Source organism: Cydia fagiglandana, chromosome 5 (assembly GCF_963556715.1).
Source record: "Cydia fagiglandana chromosome 5, ilCydFagi1.1, whole genome shotgun sequence".
Classification (NCBI taxonomy): Eukaryota; Metazoa; Arthropoda; class Insecta; order Lepidoptera; family Tortricidae; genus Cydia; species Cydia fagiglandana.
Window position 1 is genome coordinate 13,811,547 of NC_085936.1, and position 14,243 is coordinate 13,825,789.

Below are 14,243 nucleotides of genomic sequence, written 5' to 3' on the forward strand. Positions count from 1 at the left end.
GTTTTGGAGTGTATATAAAAAAAAAAACTTGTTCAAATTCACGTTACTTTTATTTGGTAAAGCATACACATTACATAAATACACAGCAGTATTCTGGCTAAGCACTTTAAAAGGCACACGGTTGACACGGTATGATTATATGTACAATTGTACTTCATAAAACTATACCAAAATTATAAAAAAAGATATACAAGTCTTCGAATAGGAATGCATGGACGTTTCGTTTTCAAAATATTTTATTAAAGGAATGTATAAATAAATACTGTTAAAATACTTTCATAAGTTTCAATAATACACAATGCGCTTACTACTCTGATCAAATACAGAGTATAAGTATTAGCAGTAAAATGTATACCTAAGTAGATTTTTCATTCAAAAATCTCATCACGCGCTAACCACACATTATATTTTATAAAATAGCTGCTTATTTCCTCTCCAGCACCTTATTAGCTTTATGAAATTAATTTGATAATTTTGTCTATAATTATATTACTAGTATGTACTTTATTTATTTAACAACTACAAATGTATACGACTATTTTGCATTCATTTCTACAACCGTCTCATTCGAACTAGGAGATACACTGTTATAGACCCAAGACTAATTAATTCATTGTATTTCAAAGGGATACAAAATACAAATAATCTATAATTCATTGTTTTTTACCATAAACTTGTACTCGTATGTAATCTCCTGCTTGAATGAAATGCTAACTATAACGCATTTAAATTTATATATAGTTGCTAGGTTAAGGAATTTTAGTAGAAATATCATTGAATTGCTATAATAGGTATATATCGTTGTTCAATAATATGTAAAACACAATAATCATTGACGAATTGATTTCGCTTTTCCCAAGTATTATTCTATATCCTTTGCTAGAAATTTCTTTAACTCATGACATCGTTATATTTTTACCATAAATTTTGTTAAATACATGCCCGCAACGTCTAACTCGTACTTTTTCAATTCTAACTATAAATGAAAGCTCGAACAATATTTTGTTACACGACTTCATGGCTCTAACGCTACAGAGTTCTACCAAAATTCCTAAGCCTAATTATTGCACTTTGATGTTTATGATACTAGGAACCTGTGAAGGCACATTGAAAAGCACTAAGTTTCGTGTAGGTCTATAATTTACTCTACTAATTCTACTAAGATAGAATTAGTTATTAATTAAATTATTATGATACGTTGCGTTTCGCTGTCCCGTTTTCTTGATGTCCGCCACGAATGTTGGGTACCTGTAACATAAAACATATTATGTTAAATATATTATAAATGGGTATACGTGTTGTTGTGATAGTTAAACTGCAAAACGTAATTCAAGACCAAGAAAGACAATGTTGCCACTTTTCACTAGCGCGTCTTGTATTTACGTAAAAATAAGTTAAAAAACCGGGCAAGTGCGAGTCGGACTCGCGCACGAAGGGTTCGGTACCATAATGCAAAAAAAAACCGATAAAAATGCAAAAAAAAACGGTCACCCATCCAAGTACTGACCACGCCCGACGTTGCTTAACTTTGGTCAAAAATCACGTTTGTTGTATGGGAGCCCCATTTAAATCTTTATTTTATTGTTTTTAGTATTTGTTGTTATAGCGGCAACAGAAATACATCATCTGTGAAAATTTCAACTGTCTAGCTATCACGGTTCGTGAGATACAGCCTGGTGACAGACGGACGGACGGACGGACAGCGAAGTCTTAGTAATAGGGTCCCGTTTTACCCTTTGGGTACGGAACCCTAAAAAAGTACTTTTTTTAAATCGTAGGAGTAAAATAAATTATCTTAGCATGATTATTTATAAAAAGGAATTTACTATTTTACAAACAAATTATTGCAGTGGCAACATTCTTACTTTTTTGGTCTTGAATTACGTTTTGCAGTATACATTTAAGCATTGTTGTGTGTTGCCTATATGTTGTACTGGTGTTGTGGTTTGTTACCTAGTGTTGTTGTGAAGGTGACACAAGTTTTGTTATGGTAGTTACATAAATGTTGTTGTCATATTACCTATCTGTTGCTGTGGTAGGGGGCGCCACCGTGGCGCGCCCATTCTCGCTCGAACTCGTGCTCGAGGATCTCGGCGCCGCGCTTGCGCGTGAGCCCCGTCTCGTCCAGGCTTAACTCGCACATCTGCATGTCGTCCACGCCTGACACAAAAGCAAATAAAATTAGGGCCTTAAACAATACCACATTTTAAGCTGCTTGTAGCGACATCGACACTTGAAAGGCTTTAAAATCACATTAGTTATATTACAGATGTAGTGCATAATTGTTACGTCCCACGGCTAAAACTACCTTATGGCGGTTGGCGCTTACGCTATTATTAACGCCGCTCCAATATTATTGCGGCGCTGTGCGACGTAAGCGCCAGCCGCCATAAAGTACCTTCTGCCGTGGAACGTCACAATTATTTTCCTTCGTATTTTCGTGGAAACTTACGCTCGTGTCTTGCTATTTTAGTCAGTCTCGGTACAAAAAGTACTGAGGTTGACTGAAGTAGCATGACAGGCACGAAGACAAGAACTCGCATGAGAGTTTCATTCATTACATTGCGTTATTTGATCGGTCGGCTATATAAATTAAAAGACACGTCAAGATTGTTTACCCTTTTTCTAATGCTAAAAAAACGAACTAGTTGATGTAACCTCAATGGTCCGCAATGTAACTAAAATCGCATGAGAGTTCGTGTGCCGTGTAAATGAGCCCTAAAGGTATTAGATAATGTGTGGATGTGTCACTCACCGCTCTGAAGCAGTACTGGTGCCTTGTCGGGGTGCAGTTCCATCTGGCGCGCGACGTACTGGCCGTCGAAGTGCGCGTACCACCAGCCGCGGCGGTCGGCGGCCGCGGGCCGCACGAACGGGATGCGGAAGTAGCGGTGCCGCGCGCCGAGCACGTCGCCTTTGGCTGGCAAGCGGGGAGTCTTGGCTGGATGGACATAATACATATGTATATTACACAGAAGAGGGCTATTCAAGTAAGTAAGTAATCATTTATGTTACAATATTTGGTTAGTGAGTGTCACAATCAACCGTTTTACGGTATACATGATACATTGTCCTTATTCCTAAAATACATATAGTACAATTCTAATACACTAAAAATTAAATCAATGGTAAAAATTCAAAATTCAAGCGAAGGGTGACAGGTTATTAAAATTCATGTTATTGTATGAGCTGAGCGAACGCAGTCTCCTTTTCAGATTGGGATTTACTTTCGTGCATCTCCAGATTCTAGAAACGGATTTTCGTCGTGAGCAGATAATTATATAGAGTCTTTTTGTCGGTTTCATTTTGGATTTTTTTTTTCGAAATGGCGGAGCGGAAGGATTTGCAAGGTCTTGGATTTTAGCCTAAAGTATTATAGTCTAAAGGATTTTAGCCTATAGGGGTTTGGTCTAAAGGATTTTAGCCTACAGGATTTTTCGATTCGTGGTGGCCTTCCTACTTCAATGCTGTCATATCATATCTTTATTTCGTCCTATGGGTCATTCCATGATGGTATCTCCTTTATCCCTAGATATATTATCGGTACGGCAAGCAACATCTGTGCCTGATGTCAGCAGTTGACCACGACACTCTGGAGAGAGTATAACGACTAAGGAGAAGATGTTGTTACTAAATTGCATTATTAATAATAAAAACACAAGAAATAGAAACAAAATGGCGGTTAGGTACTAACAAACTAGCCTGTGTAAAAATCTAGACGTATATTTTCTTACGTCACGTTCACTCAACACACGTCAGTATGAGTTCAAAGAGGTTAAATTTTTTTCTATTTCTATTATTATCTGTAATGGTATAAATAGTGACAGCAGGTGCGTGCCGCGTGATGCGTTGTCGGTCATGGTCGACTTACGTGCGTTCTTGTCCTTCCTCGAGCCGTCTATGCATATGTAGGTAACCTGACCTCCGTAACCTGCTTGCATGATGTTCCTTGCGCGTTCTTGACCTCCCAAGCGTGGTACACCTTCAGGCGACGATGGTACACGTTAGCACGCTAAATAGTGAGGTACAATATGTATGTATCGTCCATGATGCTTTGTGGCGCCCGCACCTGCACGCGTTCTTGGCAATCCCCGGGCCACCTTCAGGCACTTAATAGTTATGTGCTTCCTTGGCCTTCCAAGTGTGGTACAACTTCAGGCGCCAATAGAACTCGAACGCCTGCATAGTGATGGTGCATTACGTACCTGCGTCCATGATGTTTTGTGGCGCCCGCTCCTGCTCGTTCATGGTAGTTTTGCACGCGTTCTTGGCCTTCCAAGCGTGGTACACCTTCAGGCGGCGTTGGTACACTTGTCAGCACGCTAAATAGTGAGGTATAACATGTATGTACCTGCGTCCATGATGCTTTGTGGCGCCCGCTCCTGCTCGTTCATGGTAGTCTTGCGCGCGTTCTTGGCCTTCCAAGCGTGGTACACTTTCAGGCGCCGATGAAACTCGTGTCGGCACGCCTATATAACAACCAATATCGCATAAATTTCAGTGACCAAATTGACTTGTCAGTAAAAAAAGGCGTAAAAATTCAACTTCTATGACTAATGACTAAACGACCCTTCGCGCTTACACTTTTTAAGTTTGCCGCCTGTTATACCATCCCTTTATATATATTTTTAGCAGGTCCCGGGTCTGCATCCTGGTAAGGGCATCTATTTGTGTTTGTCACAAATATTTGTTACTATAGACCAGGGGTCTCCGAACTTTTTTACCTGAGGGTCATATTGCGCCTCAGAAACAGGCGCGGGCCACTCTATCTGGTTGCTGCTGTTAGGGCTTGCGCCCCTGGAGCCTGGCTCCCGCGGGCCGGATTGGAACGCTGTCAGCGGGCCGGATTGAAACGCTTCGCGGGCCGAGGTATGGAGAGCCTTTATAGACCGACTGCTTCAATGAGTCCTCGCTTGCGCGGTACGGGGGCACTTACCTCTAGAAGCTCGATGTCGCACGACGTGTTAATGGTGTCCCTCAACTCGGAATATTTCCACTTGGACAAGTCGTGTTTCTGCTTGCCTTGCATCGCTTGCTGCATCCTAACTCGCTCCGATCTAGAATGTCAAACACGCGTTATACCAAACTGAACTGTGTTGCGGTGGGATAAGGACACATGCAATTTTCATGCAGTTTTGTTTAAAAGTAGTCCTACACATAATTAACTACACATTTATACAGGTATTATAAAGAACAAAATAGTATAGAATAGTAATAATATTTTTCAAAAAATATCCAAGTACTATAATCAGCATCCGTAAATAATTTCATTTATATAGGACTGTAATATATCTACAAGCAATTTACTAGTACGCGAGTTAATTTACTTGATTTTCACAGAATTACTATTAATACTAAAAATTAGGTTTCGTATAATGCCAAAAAGTAATATCGTGACCTAAGAATAAATACATTTGATAAATAAAATAGGAGGAAGCTACACCGAACATCGATATTCGAAAATAATCTATTGGCCCTCTATCGTTCGAATACAGAAATACCGATAGAGATGGAAATAAGTAGACGATTTTCACATACGGTTTAAGTGATTTTAATTACAGTGCAAAACGATTTCAAAGTAGAAGCAAGATGCAAGTCTGAAGACGCATGCAGTAACTTTAATCGACAAAAACCAACTAAGTTCCCACTGATAAGGTAAAATGTTTTAAAGCTCATCGAAATGTTATTATAATCAAAAATCTTACACACGACAGTTATATGTCTATAAACAGTATAACTAAAATTCAGGGTGTTACTACGGTTCCCATGAATTCCAATTCGATCGATACACATACAATGCTTTAATCAGTCAAAATTGATTTATCGACAATAATCGGGTTAAATTATACTGTTTTGCTTTTTATCTAGTACCTAGGCTGGTTTTCAATCGCAAAATCGAGCTCTATTATTTTTTTTCCGTGTTATTATTTAATTATCAAAAAACATTAATCATTTAGACTACAAAAAATCAAAAGATCCACGTTTCATGTTAATGTGATTACTGTTAAGTTACACATCTAAATAATAATAAAAACTACAACTAAATAGTTAAGCGTAGTCCATGCCATAATAGAAACAAGCGGTATAAAGTTAGCAGTGAGTTAGTACGTGTCAGTAGAGATCATTTCGCTTTCAATCATTCTACTATAGATGCGCTCTTACTGGATCCTAGTGATAACTTCGATTTACACTTATGTTTATTCTGTACTTCTCTTCCGTTACAAAGTGTTTTGTTCTCAGCAGGATCATTTTAACAGATTTAAACGTTTAGGAATATTTTTTTTGTAAAACTTGTTGAAGTCTGAGACAGATTGTGCATATTCTCTGTGTGAATTCTAGTTTTCAAACTATCAACCCAATGTCAGTTCAGCGAAAAAAATTAAAGATTTTCTTACTGGGGTATTATTATAAATATACCAGTAAAAGAACGCATCCTGTAGTCTATATCAGAAAGTAGAGTTGTAATAATATCAACGTTGAAAAATCGTTGAATTAAGAAAACTAACATAACAACAGACCGCTTGAGAAGACAATGAGCAGTTTTTCATCAGCACGCTCTATGAGTATATGCATTATTAGCTACACAAAATAATGAGTATATGCATAATTAGCTACACAAAAGAATGTGTATATTATAATTGTGAGAATGTGGAAATAGTTCTCTTGCCAAAACTTAAGTCTTGATTATTTCGACCCCTACGCGTAGTTACGACTGATGACGATGCCGAACAAACGAAAGAAATACTAGACGATCATAATGGCACAAAGTGTCACAACATATGACACTATCACAGCTCTACTATCTGTTACAATAATTGAAAGCGAATCAAAAAGATATAGCGAGCGTGCGTAGAAGGAAACGTTAGTCTCACTGAATACCTGTTCAACTTATTTTCTCCATTCACTGTGTCCATTGTTGGGAAACTGTGCAAACAAATAATACTTACTATCATCACAATACTAATCATTCGCAGTATATCAACTTCTAACAAAAGCCTGAGTCGGCGTACAACAAATCAAATATATACAACAATGGGTTACCTCAGAACCATCATACTTATCATTTTGCAATAGTCTTAAATATATATTTATCTTAAACACTTCAGACGTAACTACAATACAATTTGTGCGCTATTTAGGAAGTGTGTTTTGTCAATTTACAAGTAGTTTGATATTTGAGCTGTCATTTACCCGTATGTGAGTTAATAATGACGCTTTTTTTTTCAGGAACATCATAAAGGTCGGCCGGTCGGTGTTGATTTAACGCACTTAGTGTTGAGAATAGAGTACTGTGTTTCTGAACGAGTAAGTGATAATTACAGAGCGTGTGGGTCGACTCGACGTTTGTATGAAGTCAACGTACTGCTCATGATTGTTGATTGTGGTCTTGTCGCAGTATGTCGTGCCAAGCTATATACAGGAAGAAAGGCGCGACATGCGACAGTGTTCTTTTAAAGTAATATTTATTTTATTCGATAAACATTCGTTTCTGAACAATTTTAGATAAGTCAGAGTTTTGTATAAATTATAAATTCATTATGAATGAATTTTTCAAATTTTGATTTCAAAGTTTGTTATAAAGTACGGCCGTTGTCCAGGGCCCCATTTCACGATAACTGGTAATGTAAGCATGAAGCTGCTTATTTTACATCCTTTCATATAATATAATAAAGACCCTTCTTTTGCTTTAACATAACACAGCTATTATGAAACGAGCCCCGGGTACGACGTTAATGTATACGCGGTCAAGATAACTAATGATCTGTAACTGTACAACATTATTACTACGCTGGCCTAATATTACAGGGTTCTATGTCTCACTTTTATCCAACTGAAATTTGAACATTGTCATAAGGACATTAAGTCGAATTTCAACTATCTGAAAAATGTAACATAGAACCCTGTAATATTGGGCCAGTGACTAGTCAACGGTCGAACTTCAAAAGTTCGTCAAGATCTGACGTATATGCGGTACTAGCGAACCATTAGCGAAACTTGCTCCGCTTACGCGCATTTCGTAGTTACCGTACGTACGATGTGCGTGCGTTGTGCGAGAAGTCCGCAAATAGCACGCTAATGGTGCATTCGCCAGAAGTAGACGTACCATCACGCTCCGCGATTGTTGCGCCATTTAGGGCCCTAGCTAAACTGGTTGCTCAATACTTACGCTATAGAATTTCTAATTTAGCAAGAACCCTAAGGTGCACTTGCACCATGCCACTAACCCGGGGTTAACCGGTTAAACCGTTAACCCAGTGACAAATTGTACTGGTAACCCTGGTAACTACAGGTTTAACCGGTTAACCCCGGATTAGTAAATGGTGGAAGTGGCCCTTAATGGCATAACAATCCCGTGTGGTGACTGTACATTCGTGTATACATATAGGCCATGATATGTAAGTATGGACACATACCTGCGTAGCTGCGGCGGCGAGCCCTCCACGTGCCCGTTGGTCTCCTTGGCTAACCGCACGGCCATCTCGTGGTCCCGACGCTCCTGCTCCAACCTGCACAAACGGATAGAGTAAGAGATACTTGTTAATAACGCACTTTAGCCAAAGAACGCGTGACAGCGCTGTTCATGTGTGTACCGATTGTTGTCTCACACACAGGAGCGGGCGTGCCAATCCGCATGCATTATCATATGGTGTGGGACATTTTTTTGCCTTAAGTTTGGTTACATACTTATGGCATTATTCATAAACGCGTTACTGGCCTGAATTAGCTATGAATCATTCGTCTTTATCTGTCATTTTGACTTAATATATTTGTGTGAAAGAGAAAAAACATAATATAACTAAAGCAGGCCCGTAAAGTTTTATGAATAAGGGGTTACTGTATACTACATACGTCTTCTTACCTCTCCCGGCTGTCGCGGTCAGCCTGCGCGGCCTGCTCGAGTTGTTGCTGCAGCAGCAGCGCCTGCTGCCGATCCTGTTCCTCCTGCCGCAGCCGCTCGGCTTCTTCCGCTTTCCGCCGCGCTTCCATTTCCGCTTTCCTGGTGAACATTACGCACATATCAGGCTAGATATCACAGTAGAAGGAAGGATGTGTAGTCTTGTACCATATAACAGTTAAAAATACTGATTTTGCATTTCGTTCACGTGTCAAAAAGTATCCCCATCTACTCGACGTCAGGCCAAAGGTATGGTGCCATGTAGTCGAGGGATGGCGCCATACCTTTGGCTTGCTCTCCACTAGATGCCGATGCTTTTTGACATTTAACTAATTTAACACATATCAGTGAAAAAATAAGGATCAAAGTCAAATGGCGTTCTAAAAGTGTTAATCATTTATGTCGAAAGATGGCAGTAAATGTACTACATTTCAAATTCTCTTTGACAAAGGGCTACAGTTGTTCACGTTCGTCAGTTTAGCAATCGACCGTGAGAGGCTCAAGGCGTAACAAATTCTCACATCATTTGTTAAAGAATGAGACAGAAAGAAGGCGATAACTGTATTAATTACCCGCCGCACGCAAGTAATAAAAAAAAGAGATACCATGTCGTTCGCCGCATGTAGGTGCGACAGAGACACAGGTATAGTTGTGTACTCACAGTCGGCGATGCTCGTCCTCCTGGCGCTGTCGCTCGAGCTCGAGCCGCTTGGCCTCTTCGGCGGCGCGCATCTCCGCCTCGATCTTGCGTAATCTCTCTTGTTCTTCCCTGAAAGTTACACAGACTTTACACATTGATGAGTTTCATGTACTCGTACATGAAACTCGCTATCAGTGAATCAACTTTTTCTTGTCATTAATTGCCATGGTTACGGTCTCCTGGGTCACTCTTAAAATACTAATCATTTCGTATTTAAATTAACCTAACTTGAATTTTTTTGTAGTTATAAGGCCTTTCCATAATGGAACATCTACTAAGCACATTTGTAGAACATGGTATCAGCAGCTCTTCTGAGAAACTATGCTACTATTGTCTCCTGGCTGATGGGACAGAATAACAACAAAAAATAGTTTCGAAAACAAGCATGTTGACTGTATTAATAAATTATTTCACAACATTCACGAAATAAAGCACCAGAAAATTATAAGAAAAACATAGACAGCAGTTATTTTTTGTCATAACATAATTTCTATTTAATAAAGCGGATAGAACTATAAAGAATACTGTGTTTGGCCGTGACTTGACCGTCACTTGTTTCTTATGCATATATATATGTACTGACTACATTTTGAGTTATTTCTTGTTATCATCAGTGATTTTTTGTCAGAATTTGCCGCCCCTAATATCTTGCCGCCCTAGAGGCCCGGGCCTACTTAGCCTTAGGGCAAATCCGCCACTGCACACATCAAACAATATAGTCAAAACAATGTTTACTATAGAAGCACAGTTTGAATCAAGCAATATGTACCTGTTCTTCTGGTCGACCATGGCCTTTTGCAACGTGGCCATTTGCACTTCGATATCCTTAGTCAGCCTCGCGAAGAGCTGGTCTATCTCGGTGCGGCTGATCTTGTCGTTGGTCTGCAAAAAACACTCGCAATTTTTGGAACCGCTTATACAGATGTAGTGCATAATTAGTATCGTCTTGGGTCGTCACATTCGTTTTTCGTCAAGTTCTTAAAGTAGTCCTATTCTGCCCATTCTACATTCGTCACAATCGTCGGTGGCTTTCAATGTAGAATGCGTGACGAAAGCAGAATAGGACTAATTTAAGAACTTGACGAAAAACGAATGGGACGACCCAAGACGATACCGCATAATTATTTTCTATCATATTTTCACGGAAACGTACGAACGTGTCTTGCTATTTCAGTCTTGCTCAAAGTACTGAGGTTGACTGAAGTAGCATGACAAATACGAACGTTTGCGAGAAAATACGATGGAATACAATTGTGCATTACATTTGTACAGTCAGCGCTAGAATAAGAATTTTGAATCACCTGCAGACGCTCTTGCTCTTGTAAAGCAAACAATAAGAAATACATCCTACTAAGTCCCAGAAGCTAAAGTTTTGTTTTTGAATTTGGAACCTTAGTTTTATTTAACAAAAGTTAAAATTTAAGTTTGGAATAAAGCCTTTTTAAGAACATCTGGGATTCAGGAGACGCTACTGATAATATTAGACAGGACTTGGGCCCATTTGCACCAACTAAAAATGACGAACTGATTTGACACTGAGCAGTGAACCACGAAAATTCCCATGCAGTAAAATTTTGCTAACGTTTAACAGTAACCGACGATTTGGTATGACAGTCCCTTAAATTTCCAGGGTACCATCGATCTGATTAACCTGTCGAATGTCCACCATACAACAAATTGATGCAAAGCAATTTGACCCAGGATATTGATCTGTAGTAATACACGTCTGATACTGAGTCGCTACGTCTCATATTGAGTTAACATCACACGTGTGACACTAGTGCGCTCCACGGGTTGATGGATGGAAAGGAACACATTTGACGTACCTTGATGGTTCCACACGCGTTTCTAATACTACGTCTCATATTGAGTTAACGTCACACGTGTGACACTAGTGCGCTCCACGGGTTGCTGGATGGAAAGGAACACATTTGACGTACCTTGATGGTTCCACACGCGTTTCTAATACTGTTCCTCAACACGTCGATGTTCTTCAGAGCCTGATCCTTTTCTTTCTTCAGTTGTTGGCTCACTGACTCCATGTCCTTTAGTAATAAAACATACTTAAATACATTTTTATTTGTATTCGACTGTTTACTTCATTACAAATCACATAAATATTCAATTTCAAAGAAATCTTTCAGTAAGAATGTATCTCATGCTAAAATTGGTTAAACGACCGAACGGTTTAAAAAGGGGACATCCGTTAATTACATCGCACAATTATTTTTTTTCTATTTCCCCGATCCACTTATAACCGTTGTGAGACTCAATGATTGTAATTTAATTAGGACCTTTCACGATCCAAATAATAGTACATTACTACAGAGGCCGGGACGAAAGGGGTTGCCGGCCGAAGACATATAGACGGCCGAGCGAAGCGAGGCCGGATAGGTCTGAGCGCGGGCAACCCCATTTCCCGCCGAGGTATGTATAGTGCTTTTCTCAAACATGCAATGAAATAAATAAAATAAAAAATCCACGAAACCCAAGTTTTATTTATAGAAAAAACTAAAAGTAAACTACACCCAAAATATAACCAACACGTACCTATATCATTATCACGCGTATGTTTTACACGAGTCGTGTATTTTTACTACTCGTATATTTTCATGTATCTTTGATTTTTTCGCCTTGTATCCGTCTGACTATCGTTTTCGTCACATAAGTTTACATAGCCTTTCATGTTGATATCATGTTTCACATACATCGTTGCTTTATACATGGAGTAAATAAGTATAATTTCCACAGTGTTGACGAATTTGTAGTTACATTAATTTAAAATATGCCACAAAACTGTTTGTAATAAACTGCAAGCCATTTTTCTTAGTTTCTCAAATAATAAAATTGCCATAAGCATTAAGCAACCATATACATACTTCGTCTTTAACTTCGCGGCAGAGGCAGCAAGTTATTTAAAATCAATTCTGCTTACGCTGCCAATTCCAACACCTACGATTACAATTAATTTAATTATTTCGTCGGAACTCAAAGTAAAAAAATCAACAACGCACCATAAATCCAATAAAACAGAATGAAAATTTTTCAACTTTACCTCCAAAACAATTAAAAAAAATAACTACGCGTGTTTGAGTAGACCTTTTTACCGCTAACGTTTAGATGAAATATTTTAAATGTTTTTATTTGTGTAGTTAAATTTATAATATAAAACTATTAAATTTGGTTAATAATGTATTATTTATTAAGTTCATGTTGATTTTATACAAATAAAACTGCAATTTATAGCAAACATTGTTTTTTGTTTTTTTTTATAGGCATAGTGGCAGTGTCATTACGAACCATAAAGCCAATACTGCCTATAGTTTTTTTTTAATGGATGAATGCCACGATGCTGTGTCACAAATATCTGTGAAATGAAAATTAAAAAAGAGGACTTTGCCAGCCTAGGCCTGCAAGATTTGTATGAAATTCCATTAAATACCTTTTGTCCTAGCCGCACCTGAAACGTCATACTTCGCAGCCTATCATAAGGAACATAACATCAATATTTCATTGCATGTTTGAGAAAAGTATTATTTTATTTCAATGCTTTTTGAAACAAACGAAATTCGTTCCAATTGACATAAAGAACAAGGTTCAGATTTAAAATTGGAAAACTAATAACTAACTTTGTGTGGTAGGTCTTACGAGGATAACGCACCCGGTATGAAAACTTACCTTAAGACTGTGTTCGAGCGCGCGTATCTTGGCGAGCCCTTTCAGCCGCGGCTGGTGGCGGCGCCGCACCAGGTACCCGCGGACCGCCTTCTGGATCGTCACCAGGCATTGCCGCCGGTACACGATCTTGTTCTTTACTGCAATACAATATAAAGGTGGTAATGCTGTGTAACTGTAATCATCTATCACTTCTAACATTATCGAAACAGATTGCGATCGTAAAATCCGAGCACGGGAAATAGGTCACGTCGCTAAAAGGTATCTACAGTGTGTACAATATACTATACACGGTGTGTCTGACCATGGGGCTTTAAATCCAGGGCTCGATTCAACTCGCTAAACTGAGCTACTTTTACTATGGCACCAACCCCGAAATCCCGATTTTTTTTACTTTTTCATACATTTTGGCTGATTAGATGTCGACATTTTCTATGGAAAAGCCAAAAATTTTTCCCCGATTTGAGCGTTGGTCCCATAGTAAAAGTAGCTTAGTTTAGCAAGTAAAGTCAAGCCCTAGATTTAAAGCCCCATGGTCAGACACACCATGTATAACTTATTCGTAGTCTCATGTCACGGAACTCGAGATCAATTTCCATTTGTTAGGGTGGTATGCCACCTGTCCAATTTCTTTGTCCAATGTGTATTTTGTCTCACATTTTGCTTAATGAGAGAGTGAGACGCAATGACATTGGACCATCGGAAGTACAAACCAAAGGTCGCAAACCGCGGCTCGCGAATTATGCTTTAGTCTTTAAGGCACTCAAACGCTTGCACCATCCCACTAACCCTCCACCGGTTAAACCTCGAGATACCATGGTTACCAGTACAATTTGACACTCGGTTATCGGTTTAAGCGGTTGACCGCGGGTTAGTGGGATTGTGTAAGTTGCGGTTAGAGGACTTAGACCACTCAAATTAACTCTCGTGGCTCTTTGCCATTCCTAACTAAAGGTAATGATGTTTACTGTG

The 14,243-nt window shown here is 38.9% G+C and overlaps 1 protein-coding gene across 1 annotated transcript in view; it reads right to left on the minus strand.

Moving 5' to 3' along the window:
- Nucleotides 1-28: 28 nt before the first annotated feature.
- The window catches only part of LOC134664566 (myosin heavy chain 95F), a 52,811-nt gene continuing 38,596 nt past the window's right edge, over nt 29-14,243 (minus strand). The window contains exons 16-27 of the mRNA XM_063521280.1: nt 13,275-13,411; nt 11,537-11,641; nt 10,366-10,478; nt 9,558-9,665; nt 8,861-8,998; nt 8,415-8,507; nt 6,880-6,924; nt 4,937-5,057; nt 4,352-4,469; nt 2,756-2,941; nt 2,021-2,160; nt 29-1,248 (exon numbers count right to left, since the gene is read on the minus strand). Of these exons, the coding sequence (XP_063377350.1) occupies nt 2,021-2,160; nt 2,756-2,941; nt 4,352-4,469; nt 4,937-5,057; nt 6,880-6,924; nt 8,415-8,507; nt 8,861-8,998; nt 9,558-9,665; nt 10,366-10,478; nt 11,537-11,641; nt 13,275-13,411 (1,304 nt within the window). The 3' untranslated portion in view covers nt 29-1,248. The remainder of the gene's footprint in view (nt 1,249-2,020; nt 2,161-2,755; nt 2,942-4,351; nt 4,470-4,936; nt 5,058-6,879; nt 6,925-8,414; nt 8,508-8,860; nt 8,999-9,557; nt 9,666-10,365; nt 10,479-11,536; nt 11,642-13,274; nt 13,412-14,243) is intronic.